Source organism: Sciurus carolinensis, chromosome 6 (genome assembly GCF_902686445.1).
Source record: "Sciurus carolinensis chromosome 6, mSciCar1.2, whole genome shotgun sequence".
NCBI lineage: Eukaryota > Metazoa > Chordata > Mammalia > Rodentia > Sciuridae > Sciurus > Sciurus carolinensis.
In genome coordinates this window covers 111,254,496-111,277,537 of record NC_062218.1, presented here as the reverse complement: position 1 = coordinate 111,277,537, position 23,042 = coordinate 111,254,496, and the positions used below count along the sequence as shown (strand labels likewise).

The following is a 23,042-nucleotide window of genomic DNA, read 5'->3' as shown; positions in this document are numbered from 1 at the left end:
CTTTGTAAAACTCAAAGAAACACCTTACACTATTGTGGCAACATCATGTAAGAATTTCTAAATGCTTGATCTCGTTTTCGGAACTTGCTGTTGCCTGGCACTTGGTGGTCCCCTTGCTGAGGGTCAGTGCCAGCTCTGTGTGCACGAGAGCAGCAGGGACATTATCCTGCATGTCAGTTTGCTCACTGCTTCTTGTCAATTCATTATTCACTTACTGCCGGCTGTCAGTCATTCTCCTGCGCCTATATTACAATGTGAAAATTAGGTATTAATAAAGTCAACTAAAGTAAATATAAAATGACATAAGGTTCACTAAGTAATGTTATTAAAATGCTTTTAAGGAAAAGATTATTAGTTATGCTTCAAGTCCTTTTAGAACTGCCATGTTAATCATATTTACAAACTTGATTAACGCATTTGATAAAATTAAATCAAGAATTTGTCATCTGTACTTAGCATATAATAAAATAGGAAATTTTATCCTACTTTAAAATTAAAATGTCTAAAATGCTCTTACCATGTGGGGCTGGGGTTGCTCAGTAGTAGAACACTTGCCTAGCACATGTGAGGCACTGGGTTCAATACTCAGCACCACATAAATAAATAAAATAAAGGTATGGTGTTCATCTACAACTAAAAATTTTTTTAAAAAACTTTCTTACCATGTAAAACTTTCTTACCATGTAAAACTGTGAAAGAAAGAGGATCGACTTATAGATGCTTTATAATGCACTATGCACTCAGGATATTTGTGCTAAATAGAATAGGGAATTAGGGCAATATTCAGCATTCACTAATCTCAGAATAAAGCTGCAGATAGTAGGCAGTTTCATAATAAAAAAAACAAACTACCTCATTATCTGTAACATGTATAGTATATAGTTACAAAAATAAATCCTCTGAAAACATTCATGACATATAATTCAATCATAAATAATTCAATGTAAGAAAAAAGACTCAAAATTTCTGAAAAATCAAAGACAAAAATCTTTCACACATTAAAACCTGGTATTTATCTTTTTCCTTACACATGGAAAACATACTTATTCCAAATGTAACATAGTCATTCCAAAAATTTTCATCTTCTTAATTTCAACATTGGCTTTATAGGTTTTTAGTCTCAGAGCTTAACTCCGTTCCTAAAGTATGATGCTGTCACAAGATGAATGGGTCTCTGGTTAGTTCAGGACTCAGTTTCTGGCCCTCCAGTCAGGTGTTGCCTTCTGAGCAACCAGGACCACACCATGGTGTCCAACTGGATGCCAAATGACACAAGCAGTTATTACCAAGCAGGGAGTTCCTGAATTCAATATCATCTCATTCATTCCTTTGTTGATTTTCCTATTCATCCAGAAAAAAATGTACTGAGCACCAAATTCACTCCAAGATGTGACATGAGTCCCAGAGTTCATGAAGCTGCATGAGGCCGGGCACAATGGGCTCAGTGTGACCAGTGAGGAAAATACAATTGTGTGTGAAAGTGCAAAATGTCCTGAAATGAGGGGAGGAGGGGCACTGTGGGCAAAGGCGTGGCAGTGTGGGCCTGTGCAGCATGAGAGATAAGAGTGTGAGCTCCCAGGGGCAGAGATGAGTCCTGAGGGCAGGCTGGCCTTGGTTCTCAAGGGTTTTGAATGTCTAGGTGAACTCAGGACTTTACAGAGGCAAGAGACAAAAGGAGTTTATCATAACTGACAAGTCAATGATCTTATATGTAAAAACAATTTCAGAATATCTTGGATAAAATGCAGACATATTCTTCCTGTTCTCCTCCTCTTAATGTGGAATATTTTATTGAACATTCAATTAGAGGGAACTCAAGGAGAAAGAGATCAGTAGCTTTCCTGAGAATGAAGATATCCAGTGCCTAACACACAGTATTTGCTTTATAAATGAGATAGGTGCTATTTTTACTGTTAGTGCCACTGTTTCCTCACTATTACTTATGATGATGGTATTCTGAAGGCAGCACTTACATGTCTCATATTCTCTGTTGGATGGTCACACCCAGCATACTGCCTGGCATATCAGTGTAATTTATCAAACAAATTCAGATCACAGTCCTTGTACTGGTGGCACAGGTCTTCTAGTGTACCAAGCAAGTCAATTCTTTGGGTACTGAATAAATTTCTCCAATTCCTACACTAAGTGAATCTTCAGGGACTCTAAAGAGAACTGTGCATTTGTCTCCTCTTTCTAACTATTGTCAGCTTAAAATTGAAATTGACTAGACTTAATGCTCAAGAAGAGAAATGGGAGAGTAGCAGCTCACTGTGCCAGGATTATCAAAGGACTTTCACAGTCCCTGTGCTCACAGCAAGACAAAAGTTTAGCAGGGTGCCATGGCTCATGCCTGTAATCCCAGAGACTCAAGAGGCTGAAGCCGAAGAATCACAAGTTTAAAGCCAGCATCAGCAATTTAGCAAGGCCCTAAGCAACTTAGTGAGACTCTGTCTCAAAATTGAAAAAAAAAAAAAAAAAAAAAAAAATGGCTGGGGATGTGGCTCAGTGGTTAAGCCCCTTTCAGATAAATTCACCAGTACAAAAAGAAAAACCGTCTAAGGCTTGCTCAGTGATGAACGGACCACACCATGACTAAGAAGCACTGTTTGGTTTTTCTGAACAAAGGAGAGCATTCAAGAATATTTTGCTTTAATCCGAATATGCTTAAAACACAAAATTAGAGGTGTCAATTTCTTTTTCATAATCACTATTTTTACTAGAATAAACAAGCTCTAAGTAAATAGATGTTGACTACATTCATGATTCATACCAACAAAAGAACCTTTAATTACTACATTCTGTCTCCTAAAGCAGATTTTAAAAATCTTTCTCATGCTTTTGTGTCTGTAATGCTGGGCAAGAGCAATGTCTCAAGGAAGTCTTTCTTTATTTCCCAAATGATTTTAACAACATAAACCCTTCTAAAACTGAAGTCTTTGCAAAGAGTACCTGGTCTACCAGCCCCTGAGTAGTGGTACCGTTCGTTTTAACAGCTCTTTCAGTCACTTCCTCAATGGGTTGATAACTTGCCATCGGCACACCTGTTTGGGCTGTTCTGTCATTATAAAGGAGCAGTGTATTGTGCCTTCCAAATACCAGGCTTACCGATACACCGAGAACCATCTGTTGAGGTTACATATCCACGTGGACAAACACAAAAGTAGCTTCCCACGGTGTTGGAACATTCACCAGTCTCACATATCCCAGGAACGATGCTGCACTCATCGATGTCTAATCAAGGGAAGGAGGAGAAGATAAATGAGAAAGGACTTCATGAAATAAGGGGATTTTTTTTTTTTTTTAAAAGAAAGAGTAGGAGAGCACTCATGGGTGATTAGGTCAGATCACATAACCCTGAAGATACTCTTATTTCAGGCACTAAAGAATTTCTCACAGATATCTATGGGAACTCAGATGAAAGTAAACTCCCATGGCAGTAAAACAAGGCCAACTAAAGCAAAACTCTATATCCTTTTTCTCCGCCCCCCCCATGCAATTTAAATTGGAAATAAGTAAAGATGTCAATGTTTTCATTTCCATTCTAAGTCAACTAGGGAATTATCCTTCAAGAGCCCTTTGAAAAACATGTACACAATTACATCTTAAAATATGGAATAATTACATTTGAAAACTTCTAGCTAATGTTCACACTCATTATTTGGACCAACAGAGAGTAACTGATGTTTTTTTCCTATTTGGTTTTGGGATATGTACTTATATTTGAATATGGGGATATCTGACATTCTGGGAATAACTTCAGTCTAAAGTAATACAGGAACATGGCAAGGAGAAACTTGGGAGGGTCTGGGAAGGGTCCAGTTTTCCTATTGTACCTCCCTGCACTTATCCATTTAGCTTACTCAATGTTGGGAATAGTCTATTTCCTTTCACATTAATGAAAGGTCTGCTTTCTTTTAAATTTTCCCTAAAGGAGAAAATCTGGCCATTTATATAAGCTTTAATGTACTTCTCTTCTAATCCAGTGAGCAGAGAGAGGTGGAAAGTCAAACAAAGCTGCAATTAGGAACACTGGGAGCTAATTGCTAATACATTTTAAGAGGAAATGAGCCATTGTGAGGAAAATCCAGCCAGGGCTGCTGGATTGTTAGTAGTCTTTTTTAAGAAACAGAGGTAGCAAAGACCAATGAATAGAAGGAACAATTATAAAAGCCATAAACATAGATAATTACTTAAAACTCCAAGTTTCTTTTCAGTTTTTTTCCTTTCAGTTGTATATTCATTCAGAATGTGTAAACTTAAAGGTCAAGAAAAAAATAAACACATTCTTATTGTAAATGCAAGGAAAAAAAATTAAACTCCATGATTAAACAACTAAAAAAGTGGGGGTGTTGGTAATGCCATTCTTGCATTCCTCTGTCGGCCTATTCATTTTTTCTCCATTTATTCTCACAAGTCACTCTTGTCTACAAGCTGTGAACTAACTACATGCATGTGTCTTCTTGGCATATTCTTTAAAAAATGTTACTAGATTCAGACATTCTCTGAAATAATATCTTCATTTGAGGCTTAACAGTTAGCTGCTGAAGGCAGAGAGGTACAAATCAAAATCTACCAAAGCCTCAAGAGAGATCAGAATTCTAACATGAAATGACTACATGAGAAGCAAATATATAATGTGGTGAAAAAGTTACCATTAGACTTAATCCAACAAAATGAAACCATGTGTGCAAAATTAGGACCTGTTGCATCCTGTGCTGCTGTCTCAGTGCAGTGGAGTTTAATGCAACTGAACATGGATCCAACAGAGATGAAACTAGAATAACTTACTGTACCCACCAAATAAACTCATCAATCACCTGGGGATAAGGAAGGCCAAAAAAGGAAAAGAGCACAAAACAGCAAGTCCCACAAAAGTGAAGGACCAAAACTTGCCTTTTTAGTTTTCTAATTTCTGATGCTATACCAACAATCCAGGAGCATGTAGAGCCTAGGATTGATGTAAAAAAAAAAAAAAAATTTTTTTAAACCAGGGATTGGACCTAGGGTCATGCAACCATTGAGCCACATCCCCATCCCTTTTAAAAAATATTTTATTTAGAGACAGGGTCTCACTGAATTGCTTAGGGAACTGCTTAGTTGCTGAGGCTGGCTGTGAACTTACGATCCTCCTGCCTCAGTCTCCCAAGCTGCGGGATTACCGTTGTGCATCAGGTATGGCTGATTGAGGCAAATTCTTAAAAATTAGGAGAATGTGATTCCTTTCCAGGCATTTCTTTCCATAATAAAGAATTTCTTTGTGCACTAGTCTTAAATACCCTCCTTGACAACAAGAAATGGAGAAAACTGAAAGACATCTGACATTTTCCTTTTCTGGGAAAAATATCTGGGACACAGAAAAACATGGGGAGTGATATTACATTTGTAGTTTTTCCATTAAATATTTTATTGTACAAAATCTCTATGTTTTTCACAATTCTCCTAAGAATTAAATAGGAACCTTAAAAGGTTTACTTTAAAATAACTGGATATTAAAGACTCTCAGGAAAGTATGTAAGAATTCTATATTAAAAAAATAAGAATGCTTTTCAATTATTTTTGGGCCAGATGCCCCCCAAATTTTAAGAATTAAAAAAGTAGGTGCTCTAAAAAACTGACTAATGTAGTCATGCCCAATATTTATCCATTAATTTAAGTTTAGCATGAATGCTTCTGTTCTGAAGGGTATGAGCAGTTAGCTCTTTTGTATATTAGTTCTTCAAGAGCACATGTCATAATCAGATTTGGAACTACTATCTTCAAAAATAGGAAGCACATATTGCCTAGGCATAAACAAGTGTGCCTAATGATAAGAGTATTCGTGGGAAAAGGCGAAGTCTTAACACTGGAATTGGTTTGTATCTATGTTCTGTACACTTAATGTGCTTCCACTCACTTCCTCTGGAACTTGTTTGAAATTTTACTGGTTTGGAGCGTTAGTCTACAAATATCAGAAAAACCAATCCAAGTTGACATAAACCAGAAATTTAAATAGTTTTCATATCTGGAAGTACAGAAGCAGCATGGACTTCAGGATTGGTTTAAGTCAATGCATCCTGCTCATTTTTCTCCGAGAAATACTGAGCAGGACGCTACTGTGTTTGACTTTATCCTAGGCTGCTTTTTCCAATAGGGGTAAAATGGCCATAGCAGGTTAGGCTAGACCTTTGACTGGGACATTTAGCAGAGGAGAGGCTGTCTCTCTAGTGGTTCTCTCCTAAGAGGAAGAAAACTTTTCTCCAGAAGTCCCTAGCAAATCTTCCTATTTGTCCCAATGTCTTGAATTGGGACACATGCCAATTTCTGAATGATTCCTCAGCCAGGAAAATGTACTTCTCTACAGGGGTCCAGAGACCTGGACCAAGCCTTGTGACAAGTGGAAAGTAGTTAGCTTTAGATTAGCAAATAACAATAAAATAACAGCGTGGGGCCAGTGATTCTTAAAATATGGCAGAACTGAAGAATGGGAAGTGTTTTAGAAAGGCTGGGAAACTGATGGACAATAAGCATAGCTCGTTAAGCATATGCCAAATCCCGAAGAGCCATTCCAAGGACTTTGGCTTATATTCTGAAGGAGATGAATGATGTCTTGGAAGGAATTTAAATGAACAAGAGTATTACATAAGCAAATTGATACCATAGGAAGACAGTCCCGATGTTTAGTGTGGATAGAATAATGGTAGTCCGATGATAAACGTTGAGACTTGAAGTTAAGCTTTACAATAAGGAAGAGAACACATTGAAGAGATAATTAGGAGAAATCAACAGGACTTTGTCACTGGACTCAGACCTCTAGCATTATCAATAAGGTCCATTAATGGAGAATGGGACACAGAGGAAAAATCCCATTTTGAGGTTAAATTGAGTTTGGGACATTTTGGAACTTGAGATGTTTGAGAGAAACAGACAAAAATCTAATCCGTACAGCCAAAAACCTGGGTATGAAACTCAGCAGAGAGGTAAGTTCTGAAGATGTACTTATGTGGTTTATTATCAAGTACAGGGATCACATCTGATGTTACAGTCATAGATGAGATTTCCAAAGTAGACAGCTAAATTTAAGACGAGGCCATGAGAACCATCAATACCTTTCACAGGAAGAAAACAGGGCACTGGAGACTAGGAAGGAAAGAAGGATTTAGGGAAGGGTATAAGGATGGAAACAAAGGAAGAGCTCTGCAAAAAGGAGAGGGTCACCAAGTGTGCCATGGAAGGGTACAGGCACCGAGGGACTGGGAAGTCTCTGGAGATTTGAAAAAGCTGAACTAAAGAAGCTATATCTAAACAAAACCATCTGACAGATTTCTGACTGCCAAACCACATAACCTCCTATTTGTCAACCAACATTTACAACGATTGCAAATCTTACTCTAAGCAGGATAGAATGAATGATGTGGTAGTAGCGTGATATCGGATATCATTGAATTCTAACAACCCTCGTCTAGAGATGCTATCAATACTAACAGGTTCATGGCACAGGCAGAAGCAGTCCATGGGACACTTATGTTACAGAGGACTCAGTACAAATAAAACAAGAAATTTTGTTTTATAAAGTGTTCTCAGAATATTTTCCTTCCATCAATGACAAGGAACCATGCATACCTGGCCTAATTTGTACTTTTGTGTGTGTGTGTAGTAAGAAGTATATATAATTTTGTTATACACTGAATTTATATTTAGTAGCCTATTTGCTGTTTTGACATTAGGAAAATTCGTGACTGAAGCCTTGAATGCAATAAATTGCTATTTTAAGCTTTTCTATGGACGATAAGCAATATTGGTATGATAAAGTAAGTTGTAATGGAAAAGTGAGGTTTGCTTTTCCCTTTACAGATTTAAAAGTACTATCTATATTCAGAATTTTGTTGTATATTTGGAAAGAACTTTATTGAGATAAAATGTGTCTACTATACGATTTACCAACTTAAAGTGCACAATTTGTTTTTTTAATATGCTCATGGGGTTGTACGATCATCACTACAACATGACTAGAACATTTTCTTTCCTCCAAAAGAAATTCAATCCCATTAGTAATCACTCTTCTTATCTTTCACCAGCCCTGATGCTGTACATTTGCCAATTCTGTACATTTCATATCCATGATATCATAATCCATGTGGTCTTTTGTGACTGGATGCTTCCATTTAGCATGATGTTTGCAAGGTTTATCCATGTTATGCTGTGATCAGTACTTCCATCTTTTTTACTAATGTCCTGCTGTATGGACTTTAAAAAAATTTTTTTTAGTTGTAGATGGATACAATACCTTTATATTATTTATTCATTTTTATGTGGTGCTGAGAACTGAACCCTGTGCCTCACACATACTAGGTAGCACTCTAACACTGAGCCACAACCCTGCCCCTGCTGTGTAAGTTTACTTCAGTTTATTTATCCATTGTCAGTTGACATGTATTTGGGTTATTTCCATTTATTAGCTATTATAAATAGTCACTATGAACATTCAAGTACTAGTTCTGTGTGGACTTCTGTTGATCTGTCTCAGGTTATACATCTACAGTGGAATTTTTGAGTCTAACTTGTTGAGGAACTGACAAACTGTTTTCAAATTAGCTGTACTATTTTACATTCCCACTAACAATGTATGAGGGACCAAAAGAACATTCATTATTATATTTGTTCACTTTTCTTCCTTTTGGTTGAGTGTGAAAGTGGTACCACATTGTACTTCCGTTTACATATTCCTAATGACAGTGATGTGCAGCACACTTTCGTGTGCTTATTAGCCTTCTGTATATTGTCTTTGGAAAGAAGTATCTATTCATTTCCTTTACCCAATTCATTGTTTAGTTATTTGTCTTTTTAAAATAAGTTGTAAGAGCTCTTTATTCATGTCCCTCAAATGATGTTTTATTTGTATATGAACTGTAGAACCTTTTTTCAATTTTTGCAAAAGTGAAATCTGGGAGTTTGACAGAAACTTACATCTGGAGATCAACATGGGCAAAATTGCCATCTTAACGCTATCACATCTTCCAATCCATAAAGATGGGCTATTTTTCCATTTATTTATATCTTCTTTAATTTCCTTTAGCAATATTCTGCAGCTTTCAGTGTACCAGTCTTTTAATTACTCTGTTAAAGTTTATTTTATGCACTTATTTCTTTAAAGTGCTTATTCTTTATTCTTACAAGTGAAATTCTTTTCTTATTTTCACTTTCTGAATGTTCACTCAGTGCACAGAAATAAAATTCATCTTGTACACTCACTGATCTTGAAGTATAGCCTTGTTAAACTCATTTATTGGCTCTAATAGCATTTTGCAGTCTACCATGCCCATGTTAGTGGGTACCTATTCACTTCAGTTGATATCTTATCCACTAACTGAAGGATGCTTTCTATCAACCCCTGTTATGTGGGTTCCTGCTTTCTGTGGTTTTAGAAACCCATGCTCAAAAAATGATCCCAAAAATGTTAAATGGAAAATTCCAGAAATAAATCATTCAGAAGTTTTAAAGTGTGTGCCATTCTTAGTAAATCAAGGAAATCTTGAATACTGCTCAGGATGTAAATCATACCTTTTATCAGCATATCGATGCTATATATACTACCCATCTGTTAACTGTTTATTATCCCTGTGTTCAGGAAGCCCCCTGTTTTACTTACTGGCCCCAAAGTGATTGAGTAGTGCACCTAATTGCTACCCCTAATTTATAAATTGAATTTTATCACAGTTATTAACATGGTTTCAGGCATCCACTCCAGGCTTGGAATGTATGTTGTGAAGATAAGGGGAGACTATTTAATTTAACTTCTTCCTTTCCAGTCTGAACACACTGTACTTCCTTCTCTTACCTAACCAGAACCTCTAGCACAATGTCAAATAGTAGAGAGTGGACATCGTGTCTTGTTCCTGATCTTAGGGACACTATTAACTCTTCTGCCATTAAGTATGATGTTGGCTATAGTTTTTATTAGATGCTCTTTATCAAGTTGAGGAAATTCCTTTCTATTCCTAATTAGTAGATCATTTTAATCATGAAATGATGGCATTTGTTTCATGATTTTCTGCATTTATTGAGATGATCCTGGCTTTTGTTCTTTTTTACATATTTACATATAATATTTACATATATATTCTTATTTACATATTATATTGATTTAGTTACAGATGCTGAGCCAAGTTTGCATTCCTGGCATAGATTTCAACTGATAATGATGTGTAGTCCTTTTTTATATGGGGCTGGATTTCTTTTAATTTCCAGAGACATTAAATAATGTATTTTTAAAACTTCTTAAAAATGTATTTTACCAGTTAATTCTAGTTTGGCTAGGTGAAGCTCTAATGAGATTTTTAAATTTACATTCAGGAAGCCCTGCCCTCCCAAGCCATGACTTTTTAACTGAATTCAGGTTTTCTAAACCATATTACTGATTACATTGTTATTGTATTCAAGAAAGCTGATATATTCACTTCCTTAGTCTAGCTGGCCAGTTAGCATACAATTATTTTTCTCTTTTATACAAGTTATTTGTGGGAAGGGGGACAAATACAATTCTTAGAATCTTCCTGTGCATTTTTTTCAGTAGTATATACATATGCAACAAAGCTGGAAAGGACACTGTTTTACCTTCAGTTCTAATTGGTAAGTATGAGCTTTATTTGTAATTCTATCATATGTATTTTTAAGAAAAAAGGTTGAATCAGACAAAATTTAGATAAACATAGAATATTTAGCTTATTGATGATAACTAATTACCTTTTAAGGGCATAATTTCTCAAAAAATTTGGTTTAAATAAAGAGGAATAATAATTTTACTTCTGGCAAAGACATCTTTTGATGCTGATAAAGCAGAACAGAGCTGAGTTAAGAATGGGGGACAGGAGAGGTAATGCCATCATGTAAGCTCTGGTTAATGAGGATAGGACAAGTACAAAAATGGTCGAAACAAGAATATCCCAAAAGTAAAAGCAAGAGTAAGAGAAAGGGACAGTGGGGCTCCATTATTGAGCAAATATTGATAAAATTAGAAGAGTTAAAAATTTTTGCAGAAAATCGATAGTTTTATCATGAATATCTTGAGTAACTAATATTTAAAAACAGCTGAAAGTCCAGGGTGGATCTCTGAAAAGACATCTATGGATACAAACAGTTGAAACTATGATAGTGGATAAAATCAGTAGGTTGAGAATATAAACTGATGAGAAGCAGAGACCCCAATAGAAGAGAAAATGTTATAAATGGTTACTATGAAGATATATTCATTTGAAAAAAAGAGAAGTGAAGATAAAGAGAAGATTAAGAGAGGTCACCATGATGGTTAAAAGCTATTCAAGTTTCAAGAAAGTCAAAGAATGCTAGGCAGAATAATGGCCTCCCAGTGATGTCTTCTGGAAACCTGGGGATCTATTAGTTTATATGATCAAAGGGGGATTACAGTTGCTAATCAGCTGATCTCCAGATGGGGAGATGACCCTGGTACCAACTCCAATGTAATCACAAGTGCCAGATTCAGAGGGAAATTTGGAGATGCTGTATTGCTGGCTTCAAAGATGGAAGGGGCCACAAGTCAAGAAATGAGAGCTGCCTCTAGAAGCTGGAAGGGCAAAAAAATTGTTTATTCCCTAAGTTTAGAAGGTACATAGACCTGCAGATGCCTTGATTTCAGCCCAGTGAGACCCATGTCCGACTTCAGATTTCTGGAACTATAAGATCACAAATCTGTGTCATTTTAAGTCATTAAATTTGTGGAAGCAAGTTCTGGCGGCAATAGGAAACTAGTAACTAAGGAAGCATATTTAAGAGGAAATAGGATAATCTCTAAGAGAAAATGCCATCAGGGATTCTAGAGAACAAAGGCAACGTTAAGAAAGAAAAATCAGTAGGTGGTGAGGAACTTGAGATGACTGGTGCAGAATAAGATTTTAGGAAACTTTACAGTAAAAAAAAGTCAGAGAGGAATAATATAATGAGAGGTGGCTAAAGAGACGGAGGAGAAGATTTGTGCTAATGTGTCCTAGGATGATCTTGGCTACAGGTAAAGAGGAAGAGACACAGCTAGGAAATGAACTAATAATGGCAAGAGTTCAAAGTTGCACAGAAAGATGATGGAATTAAAAGCTGGAGCATGTATCTCTGAAAAAAACTGTAAGACATTCATCAAATACAGGAAAAAGGGAAAATGAAAACATAGCAATAGAGGAAATGAGGTTGCATAAGTTCACATCCGATATCTTCAGTTTTCTCAATAGAGTCAAATATATAGTAGATGTTACAAAACCTTAATGTGTTTAAGAATCACCTGGGCAGTTTATTAAACATACAGATTTTGAGTTCCAATCAAGATGCTTTACTATTCCCCTTCTGTTCCAAACACATAGCACTGAGAGGTTACATGTAAGAAGATGAGAGATAGAGAGAGCTGGGGATGCAGCTCAGTGGTAGAGTGCTTGCCTCACATGTACAAGGTCCTGGGTTCAATTACTAGCATCATAAAGAAAAAAACAAAACAAAACAGAGGTTCATCAACTGAATCAAAATTTTTTTTAGAAATGGAGGCGGGGAGAGAAGGAGGGTGCCAACTGATTTCAAAATACAAGAAACACATATTCTTGGTCCAGAAATAAGATTGCAAGGCAGTGAGCTATCCTTCATTCCTTCCCCAGAAGTTGGCAGTGGTGGCTAGTGTCCAGAACTGTACCTGATAACAGTATAGCGTGACAGTGCCAAAGTAGGAACTGTGCAGGGTGCAAGGGGAAGCAAGGGGAAGAGGGCCAGGAAGGACTTCCAAGGCAAAGTGACAGTTAAACTGAAACAGATAAACAGGCTTACAACAAACCAGGAAAATGAAATGTAATACTGATTTCCAGGCAGAAGAAAGAGGCTGCACAAAGACCAGGCAAAGAATTCACTGCACTGTAAAGCATGAGAAAAGATGGTAAGGCACTCATGGAGTGAGTGTAGTAGAACCAGGAACTCAGCCTGTGTATGCATGCTGAGATAATCATGGGTGTTTACAGTGTAATTGCCAGGCAAGCGGCTGTATACAAAGGCAGGAGACTCGGGGGAGAGATGTCTTCCATTTTGGGGAGCCAACTGCACAGGGACGATGATAGACTGCAGGGATGTTAGGCAAGATTAGGAATAAGAAAGGTCCTTTTTATGGTTTTGGTATGAGGTGACCCCCAAAAGCTCATGAGTGAGACAATTGAGAAAGTTCAGAGGTGAAATGATTTGAGTTATGAGTCTTACCCTAATTAGTGCATTAACCCACTGATGGGGATTAACTGGATGGTAACTATAGGCTGGTACAGGCAGGGTGGTGCTGGAGGAGGTGGGTCATTGGGGGTGTGCCTTTGGGGTATATTTTTTGTTGGGTTCACAGTCTCTCTGTTTCCTGGTGCAATGCTCTGAGCTGTGTTCCTCTGTCATACCCTTCTGTTGCTATGTTTTGCCTCATCTCAGGCACAGAGCAATAAAATCGGCTCTCTATGAACTGAGAACTCTGAAACCATGAGCCCCAAATAAACTTTTTCTGTTCTAAAATTTTTCTTGTCAGGTCTTTGGTCACAGCATTGAAAAAGCTGATGACACAGTCTTCCTAGTGATTTGAATGAAATTAGTTTCACTTCACTGTGAAGATATTCCCTAGATTACAGTGGGCTCTGAAGTAAATCAGAAGAAAGAAGTAAAAGACTATCGTCAATGTCACAGTTTGATATGAAGAGGAAGAGTGAGATTAGTCACTCAAAGAGATGATGGAAAGGGAAGAATGTATTTTAGGAAGCTGTACGGAGGATGGGAGCCTGGATTCTGTCATGTTATATCAAGATTTTGGTGTCATTTCAGGGTTTTACTATAGTATGATTGTATGTTCTTTCTTGGTCCCTCTTTTCTATTGTTATCTGTCTAGGGAAGTAACATTTAAAATAGTCTCTGTATGTTAACATTAGTGGGCACTGAAGGAACCTTTTAATTAAGGCTTTTGTCTAGTTAGGCTGAATAATTCCATTTTTTAAAGGGTTACTACTGTAGCAATATAATGAATGGTTCCCTTTTGGCCTGAAATCAATACCGCATCTTTCTAAACACTAATTTGGAGTAACTCAGGCATGAAGTAATGGCGGCAAGAGGCAGTTCCATCACGGTGCTTTTAAACATTACAACAGTTGAAAAACTATTTCCACTTCAAAATACATAAAAGTCACTGATAACATGGTCAAATAACATGGGCTGCCATTTTAGGTCCGCATCCCAAAATGATATTTTTTGGGAAGCATAGCCAATAACCAGCAGTAGTTTTTCTTTCTGTTCCCCTTCCTGTACCCTAGCGCCATCTATGTGTTTTACTCAGGGTGCGAACATTTTGGTATCCTTTGTTAATCCAAATTTAGGACATGTGAAGACAAACTTTAAACTTAGAACACAGACTGTCAAGACAAGCAAGACTAAATTATTTACAAATTCTAAAATACTGAAGACAACATGGTTGATGCTAAGCTTTTGTAGGAGGATACTTCTAATAACTGAGTGAAGCTGTTAAAACCACGTCTTTCAGAATCTTTTCTCCACTGCTTCCTGCCTGTCATAATTGCCTTAAAAATTTTAAATAAATATAGAAAAAGTAAATTGAAAGTCTCCCTTAATGTTGGGTAAAATGTAAAGTTTCAGCAACATGAAAGTCAGGAAATTTCAAAGTTAAACTTACTATAACCATTTGAAGTTGGCAAAGTTGCAAAAATTTCGTACTTTTTGTTCCATTTTTCTCATTAAGCATCAGTACATTAAAGTATAAACATAAAACCTTGAGGATTTTTAAATGCATTTTAGCATAATTCAGTAAGAAAATTAATTTAAGAGGCCTTGATATTTTATCAATATTTGAATGTTGCATTAAAAAGTCATTTATTTTGTATCTTCTAAATAAATGGCTTCAAGTGAAAAAGAAATCTGTCCCATATTCCATTAAACACTTGGATATTCTCAAGGAGGTGATGGACCCACATCAACCCAAGAGCCATTTACTAGCATTCTCTACAATAAATAAATAAATAAACTCAGAATGGCTGATGGGATAGACTACTCATTCTGTGAGTGAAGCTCATCAAGATAACCTTCATTAGGACTTGAAATGGGCTACTATAGACATATTTGCCCTACATAATGAATAGTTGCTTTAGGGTATAGCACGGTTGTTGCTTATCTGTAACTAAGTCCTCTACACAGGTCTCATGAGCACTAACACACCTCAGGGATCTTCACTGAAACTGAAGACCTGTCATATTTGGAATTCTCTGCTCTTTTTTTTTTTTTCTTATTTTTTCTTATTTTTTTAAATGTCTTGTTCTTTAAATTACTCAGACCTCCTATTTGATGTTTTATGCAAAAGTGAAACTTTTGCCTGTGGACTTAGCACTATAAATCATGAGGTAGAAATGTTCTCAATCATTTCAGATTAACCAAGGGACTGTATGGTGATAGGTAGCTGAAACTGCCAGGGTGCAAACAGAAAGCAACTTTATTATTCTCCCACTGCTCTTTCACACGTTCTCTCTTGACCAGTTCTTTCCTGAGCCTAGGAAATCTTAGAAAATTCCCATAGATTTTCCCATCGCTTTCAGATGAAGAGAAGACCCACTCAAATCCAACAATCCCAAAGCTGCCATTCAGCAGGGCCTCCTTCAGGCATGGATGGCTCCAGTGAAGGAGGGGAATGGCTGACTTCTTTCCTCTTTCTTCCTCCCTAGCTAGCAGATACTATGAGCACCTCTACGGTTGCAGTGGGGAGGGGAGAGCACAGGACTAATAACAAAGATTTTACTAGGTTGGTTGAGTTGTAATGCCATGGACTTTTTCTTTTTCTCCTTTGCTGGTTCTTTTTCATCTCCTGGACCTCTAAATGATATGTTCTAAGGCTGAACATTCGAACTTCTCTGTCAAATGGCTCCCTTAGTTGATCTTATCTAGCCTCAAGGCTTTAAATATCAACTATAAGCTGTAGACTCCTAAATATTTATTGCTATCCTTGACCTTGTTCTTGAACTTGAGTCAAACATACAACTACAAATGTCTACCTGATTGCTTAATAGGTGTTGCAAATTAACTACCTGTAAGTGGGCTCCTGATTACTCTCCTCAGGTATGTTCTGCCTGCAGATGTTCTCTATCTCAGCTAATTGCAACTTCAATCTTCTGGTTCCAAAAACTTTGAAATCACTATTTCTTTTCCTCTCTTCCCCACAACTGATCTGTCAACAAATTCTGCTGGTTCAACCTTCAAAATTCAACCACTTCTCATCACTTTTATGGAAAACTCTGTGGTCCCAGATCTCTGTGGTTCCATCAGATCTCATGTGGATCACTGTAGCATCCTGCTAATTGGTCTCCATGCTTCCACATATGACCACTGGTTATCTTTATACCACTCAACAGCTAGAGAAAATCTTTTACAAGGAAGATAAGAATACTTCACTCCACTGTTCAAAACCTCCAATGGCTCCCACCCTGAGAGCTCAAATTAAAGCCCAAAGTACTTACATGTCCTGCAAAACCCACAAGACCTGCCCCCAGGCCACATCTCCAAATCCATCTCTTAGTCTCCTCACCACTCTGCTCCAGTCCCATAGACACCCTAATGTCTCCTCAATGCCTCAGGCATGTCTCTGCCTAAGGATGATTGCACTTGCTGGCCCAGGTCTGGAATTCTCTCCCCAGAGAGTTTATTCTTTCACCTCCTTCAGTTCTTCATTTGAATAGCACCATATCAATGACTTTCCTTGGTGGCCAATTTATAATTTCACACCCCTATCAGCCTTTTATAGGCTCTCACCCTGATTTGTTTTTCCGATAGTTTTATCACTTCTGACATAGCATAAATTTTACCAGTTCATTTTCCCTTGTCTCTATAAAGTAGTCTTCACGAGAGCAAGGATTTTGTTTTGTTTTGTTCATTGCTCTATCCTGATGGTCTAGAAGCATGTCAGGAACTCAATAAGTATATTTCTGAATGATTCTGGCATCAGTGGTATCTTGTGTGGCAGGACCCAAATCTGTATTATTTATAATTTTAGGAAACCTCCCATTGCTGAGAGTGCTCACCTCTCACCAATGATCCTAGGAGTATCTCCTCTACCTGATCTATAATGTAATTCTTTGAGGATCATCTTTCTACACAGCCTGGCAGTAATAGGTCACTGAAGACAGAACAATCTTCTCCTTCCTTCTCCCCTTCTTCTCTTCTCTTCTCTTCTCTTCTCTTCTTCTTCTCTTCTATACCTATTCCTCATTGGTTACGCAGATGATAAAGATAGCAGTACAAACAGTATAGAAACATTCCTAAATGAACAACACAATCACAAATTATCTTCTTAAAGAGGAATAGATTCTGGAATATGACCTATCCATAAGAACCACATACTTTCTTGATTTCAGGTAGAAATACTAACGATTAGCTAGCTGCGACCAAATAAAGTGTCTATATGCACTAGTACACAGGATTTATATGATACAATATTATACTCTGAAAGAAGTTTGATTAAAAGTAGCTATATTCCATTCTGAAGACAAGAAAAACAAATATTTTAAATCAAATTTTAAGTACACATAAAAATGTTACACTTCCTATTTTTCTTTACTGGTTAATTATAAAAAAATTTTTTTTCCTATAACCATAAATTAAGAAAAGGATTCCATATGGGAAGAAAACTTATGATAATCTAATTTGCAAATAGCTGTATCCTGTGAGTTTATTACATTGAATTAATTTACTAAGCCTCCAACTAAATTTTCACAGTATGGTTTTACTAAAGTATTGGACAAGAATATATATTTTTTTAGCAAGCTTCAAATGTTTTCTATTGCCAAACATCTTTAAGGACTTCCAATCTGCCATGCTTAAAATGCAACAAAACAAGAAAGCAACTATGGCATTTCTTCCCAAATATCATTTAAAACATTTTTCTTCAAATTCCTTCTTTGAACTATCTACTAAAACATTTCCACTGTTTTTCTCCTGTTAGCCTTTTTAAAAAATTAATTTCTAAGGGTTCCTTATTTTATCCTTTGCTTTAATATGCACGGCAAATATTTTTTGCTTTTTCACATTTTTCTTTTGATATTGTTTTTGATATCTTTGCCATGTAGAACATATTTAGAAGTTTTCCTTTTTTTTCTTTTCATTTTTGTCTTCCAAAGACTTTTTTCTTTCCTCCTCCTCCTCCCCCGTCTCCTCCTCCTCCCCTATCTTTTCCTCCCACTCCCCTTCCCTTCCTCCTCCTTTTTTTTTTGGTACTAGGTATTAAACCCAGGGGCACATTACCACAGATCCATATCCTCATCCCCCCTTCATTTTTCATTTTTTATTTTGAGGTAGGGTTTTGCTAGATTGTTTAGGGCCTTGCTATGTTGCTGAGACTGGCCTTAAACTTGTGATCTTCCTGCCTCAGCCTCGTAAGTTGCTGGGATCACAGGAGTGCATCATCATACCGACATTTTCAAACTGACTTTTATGTAGTTAAACATATCAATTATTTTCTTTATGAATTCTGGGTTTTTAATACAAAAGAATTCTCTTATGTTTTATCAGAGTACATTTACTATTTCATTTTTAAAGTGAGTCTTATTCGTTATACTCAGTTTACTTCTTTATCATGTGTTATATTCACCTTTTAAGCATCATGTTGAATTCAAAGCTCTTTCCTTTTTGTCTTTATGTTGAAAACAGAATTTGTTTACGTCTAAGCCTAGAGTGGTAGTTTCGAAAAGAATTTGTTATACTTTTGTTTCACTTGCAAAATTATATTTTAAGAATACAGTATTAATTGTGATAGCATGAGTATCTTTTCTTTTCAAGTGCCATGTTGACTCATGCCCCAAACAGTATACAGATAGGCAGCCTGGAACAATATTAATGTTGTTTAGAGTGTTTCCTGTCTTTGAAATTCGGGAATAACCAGGGTTCAAATGGCAGTCTAGATAATGATAGAGAAGATTAAGAAGAGCAATAATATGAGTAGAAAGAATAGGAAGTAATAAGTGGAGATAAGAAAGGAGACCTAGAAAGAATAATAGAGCTTAATTTTTTATGATCTTCATAGGCCATTCCCTTCCCTTTGGAGATTTCTATCAAACATAACAGGAATCCTGAGGTCCTGTCTGGCAACACTTATATTTAGAAGCTGAGTAGCTATCTAAAAATAATAATGACTATAGTAATAGTAAATTTTACAATGTCATTTCCTAAAATCCAGTCATTTAAGAACTATGCCTTCCTCCTTGCTGATAAATTTTTGAATCATCTATATTACTTTTTACGATACACTTCTATACATGTATTCATTGCTTTATTTTAATATAAATTTTGTTCTAATCAATAGTTTCAGGAATACCATACACACACAGTTTTGATACACTAGTTAAGTGTTTTGCCTTAAAACACTTGAATGGGTTATAAATTATTGAAAGTTGTTTGCTCATGGATCTCTAGCCAGTCACTAAGAAAACTGCAGTAGGATTAGACTGAGGTGACGCAACTGAAAATATAGGGTAAGAATAATGGAAACCATGAGCAAGGATTAGCAAACTATAGCCCATTGATCAATTCTTAGACGTTTTACTGGAACACGTCCTCACTCATTTGTTCACATATTGTCTATGGTGGGTTCTGCACTACAGTGGGCAGAACCTGTCTGTGATAAAGACAATGTAGAAAGCCCAAATTATTTACTACCTTGTTCTGACCTAGAGGGGCCTGCACTTAAAGTGCTCACAAGGATCTCGAGAGTTCATTTCACTTCCAAGACATGAATCCTAAAGATCAGCACTTAAGTGAAAATTTTCACAAGGAAGATTCAGACTTCACTCAGGAAACCACCTTCTAAAAGGAAGCCAACAGACGACTGTAAAAAGGAGATCCTTGTGCAAATCTTAGGTGAAACTGAAGCACTAAAGGATATATCAGTTTTATGATCCTTTCTTTCATAAGATTTCTTGTAATTACCACATAATAATGATTTGGATACAAAATAGATTTTACTGCAATTTTTAATACAGATGAGAATAAAATGAAAAGTTGTTTCACTTCTGTGTCATAGAACTTTCAAGGTATTTATGCACTAGTGGAAGAGGGGAATTATCTTAACATTTGTAATGCTACAATGTTGGTAGCATTTCCAAGAATTCATAAGATGAGACTATAGCTGAAAAATACGTTTATGCTTCAGATTAGATCAGCTATAGGTAGTTAAATTAAGCCCTACTAAACTTAATATGACAGCATACAGCTGTGGGTAAATAGTGCCCAAATTCTTCTTTGCCACTCACCAGAATTTCAGTCACCATAAACATTGCTGCAGCCTGGCCTTTCATTTGTCCTATATGTGCTACTGCTAGATTGGGAAAAAATAAGCCTTGGACAGTTTTCATAATTAAACCAAAAAAGACATGTTAACATGTGAAATATGAAACCACAGCCCTGTAGGATAACTGAAGCTTATATAAAAACACAGTAACTCATTTAATTGATATCTATATGACGTTTAAAAAACTTTCTCCCACTATAATGGAACTTATTTGTTTATCTTAACTTTGTATCATCTGCAATTAGGGCTATTTAAAATTGGTGTCTTCTAGACTTAAGTAGACAACCACAGAGGCCCCTAGCACACTCCTAAGACTGCGTCAGAGTAAATCAGTAGCCCACACAACTCCCCACAGACCTTCACAGAGTTCTCAATGCCTGGTGGTGAATGAAGCACATTTAAGGCCAGTAAGTGACCATACGTGCAAGAAATGTGATCCTAGATCGAGGTATTATATTTCCAGTTTCGTTGCATTTTTACTTGACTACAACAGGATATTTCTTTAGTGCAGACTAATTTCCTTCAGGCACTGAGCGATGGTAATTTGTGAGACAGCCCCTCCCATCTCTCTTTTTTCTCTTTTCCCTCTCTTTCTTTCTTTTCTTTTGTTGTCAAGAGAAGCTAAAGATATATCTATATATCTTTATATATATGTAGATATTAGATATATAATATATTATATAATATATCATATATTATAATATATATCATATATGTAGATATTATATATTACATATATTAGGTATATATATATCTAATATATATGTAGATATTTAAGTATATATCTACATATATATTTGTCTATATATATGTGTATATATATTTATTTATATATTTAAACATCAATACTATAAAAACTATATATATAAACTCTACACACAGATATTAGCAATTTATTTTGTTATTTTATTTGGCCTGTACTAGTTTTTTGTTCACTATGAAACTGCAATTATTTAGCAAACAAAATTAAAATTTAGTGAATAATTACATAGGAAGCAAAATGAAGCCATTATTCAGGAAGCAGAGGAGACACATTTCAGTTCATATCTTTTCTTTACCTCCTTGAAGCAAAGTTCAAAATGTTCATCTGATCCTTTCATTCCAGGATGGAATACGTTTTTCTATCATTAACACCACCTAGTTTTATTTCTCTGAGAAAGGTGTTTTGGAGGCTCTCAATTTTTCCAGTGATCTTCAGCAGAAACTGAATTGCAAGAATCATGTGAATTACTTTACCATGCTTTTTTTTTTTTCGTATTTTTTAAAAAAGGATTTAAACATACAATGGCACTGGGGAAACAGCACTGCTTCCCAACATTTGGGAAAATTTTCCTGAATCCAGTAAAGTGCAATTTCCTGACCACTGTCTTATGCTAAATAAATCAAGTCCTCTGTGTCTCAAATGTCCCTTGCTGTAATTTGTGTGGAACTGGGGCAGGAGGAGTAAAAACAGGCTGAGACCAGTCAGGAATTAATGGATAATCTTAAATCCCTAGTTCTACTTTCCCTCAACAATGACAGATAATTTGTCATTACCTGTTAATACTTTTTATCAGAAAAGGCAAATATATTCTCCTACAGGTGAATCTTGTTATGCAATTTTTTTGTTAGTTTTTTAAAAAATTATTAATTGGAAACTACTAAGTTTCCTCATTGAAATGATATGTAAGGACTCTCATTTTTTTCTATGGCATCCTTGCCTCTCTAACAAATATCTAGTGTCAAATGCTTTATCTTATATAATGTGCATGAAAACCTCAGTCAAAAAACACACCACTCTTGTGCCTACTCTGAAGGTGCACAAGACATCTTCAATGAGTCGCTGACAAAGACATAACCTTTAGGGTTGAGCTGAGTAACTGTCCTGATGAGGTCCCATCAGGGGCTGTGGGCACCCTGCTCTCTTCCCTTCCATCCCTACTTTCTGAACTGTACAAACTTAAATTGTCATTTCTCTCTACAATTTTCTTCTTGTTTAGGAAGTTAAAACTTTAAAAATTAAATTTGTATAAAAGAAAGTTAAAATGTGATCTGGATGCTTCAAATTTTGATTCATGACATAGATCAAAGCCTTCCTTTTTGTTGAATGATCTTTTTGAATATGTATTTTTTCAAAGTCTTCATGTTCATATTGGTGATATTACCCACTGTGCCTCAAATAAAGAACTCTTTCTCCTCTAGGCTTCCACAGGAAACTGTGTGTGCAACTTTCCATTTTGTTTAGGTTGAAATTAAAGGAATGATGTTATTTTAGAACTCCCCATGAAATATTGCTGTCAGTTGACTAGTACTGACCAGGTGGTGTCTAAGTTACTTAACACATGTGTTTTAATAGTGGAAGTCATTTGTGGGAAGAAATGAAAAATGTTTAGATTGGAAATTTCTGATAAGTATGCTAGGAAGTGATAAATGCTAACTTTGTCTTTGTGTCAGCTCCGGCTGCTGCTGGCTATTCCTCTGGAGTCTCCATCACTCTACCCTGCTGGTCTATCCTTAGATGCAACATTTCCATTTAGGAGACACAGAAGGGGCATCTATAAAAGTCAGCTTGAGGACACAACTGCTAGTTAGCCCTGTCCAAGTGGTTTATAGAGGTAGAAATGCTTCCAATTTCTTTTTTTTTAATTAATTAATTAAATAATTTATTTTTATTTGTTCTTTTTAGATACACATGACAGTAGAGTGTATTTTGACAAATTATCCAATTTATATTTTGGATTCTACT

General features: G+C 36.1%; 1 protein-coding gene across 1 annotated transcript in view; it reads right to left on the bottom strand.

Moving 5' to 3' along the window:
• Positions 1-23,042, bottom strand: part of Fbn2 (fibrillin 2) — a 228,018-nt gene that overhangs the window by 116,916 nt on the left and 88,060 nt on the right. Inside the window, 1 exon segment of the mRNA XM_047555526.1 lies at positions 3,106-3,231. Coding sequence (XP_047411482.1) covers positions 3,106-3,231 — 126 coding nt within the window.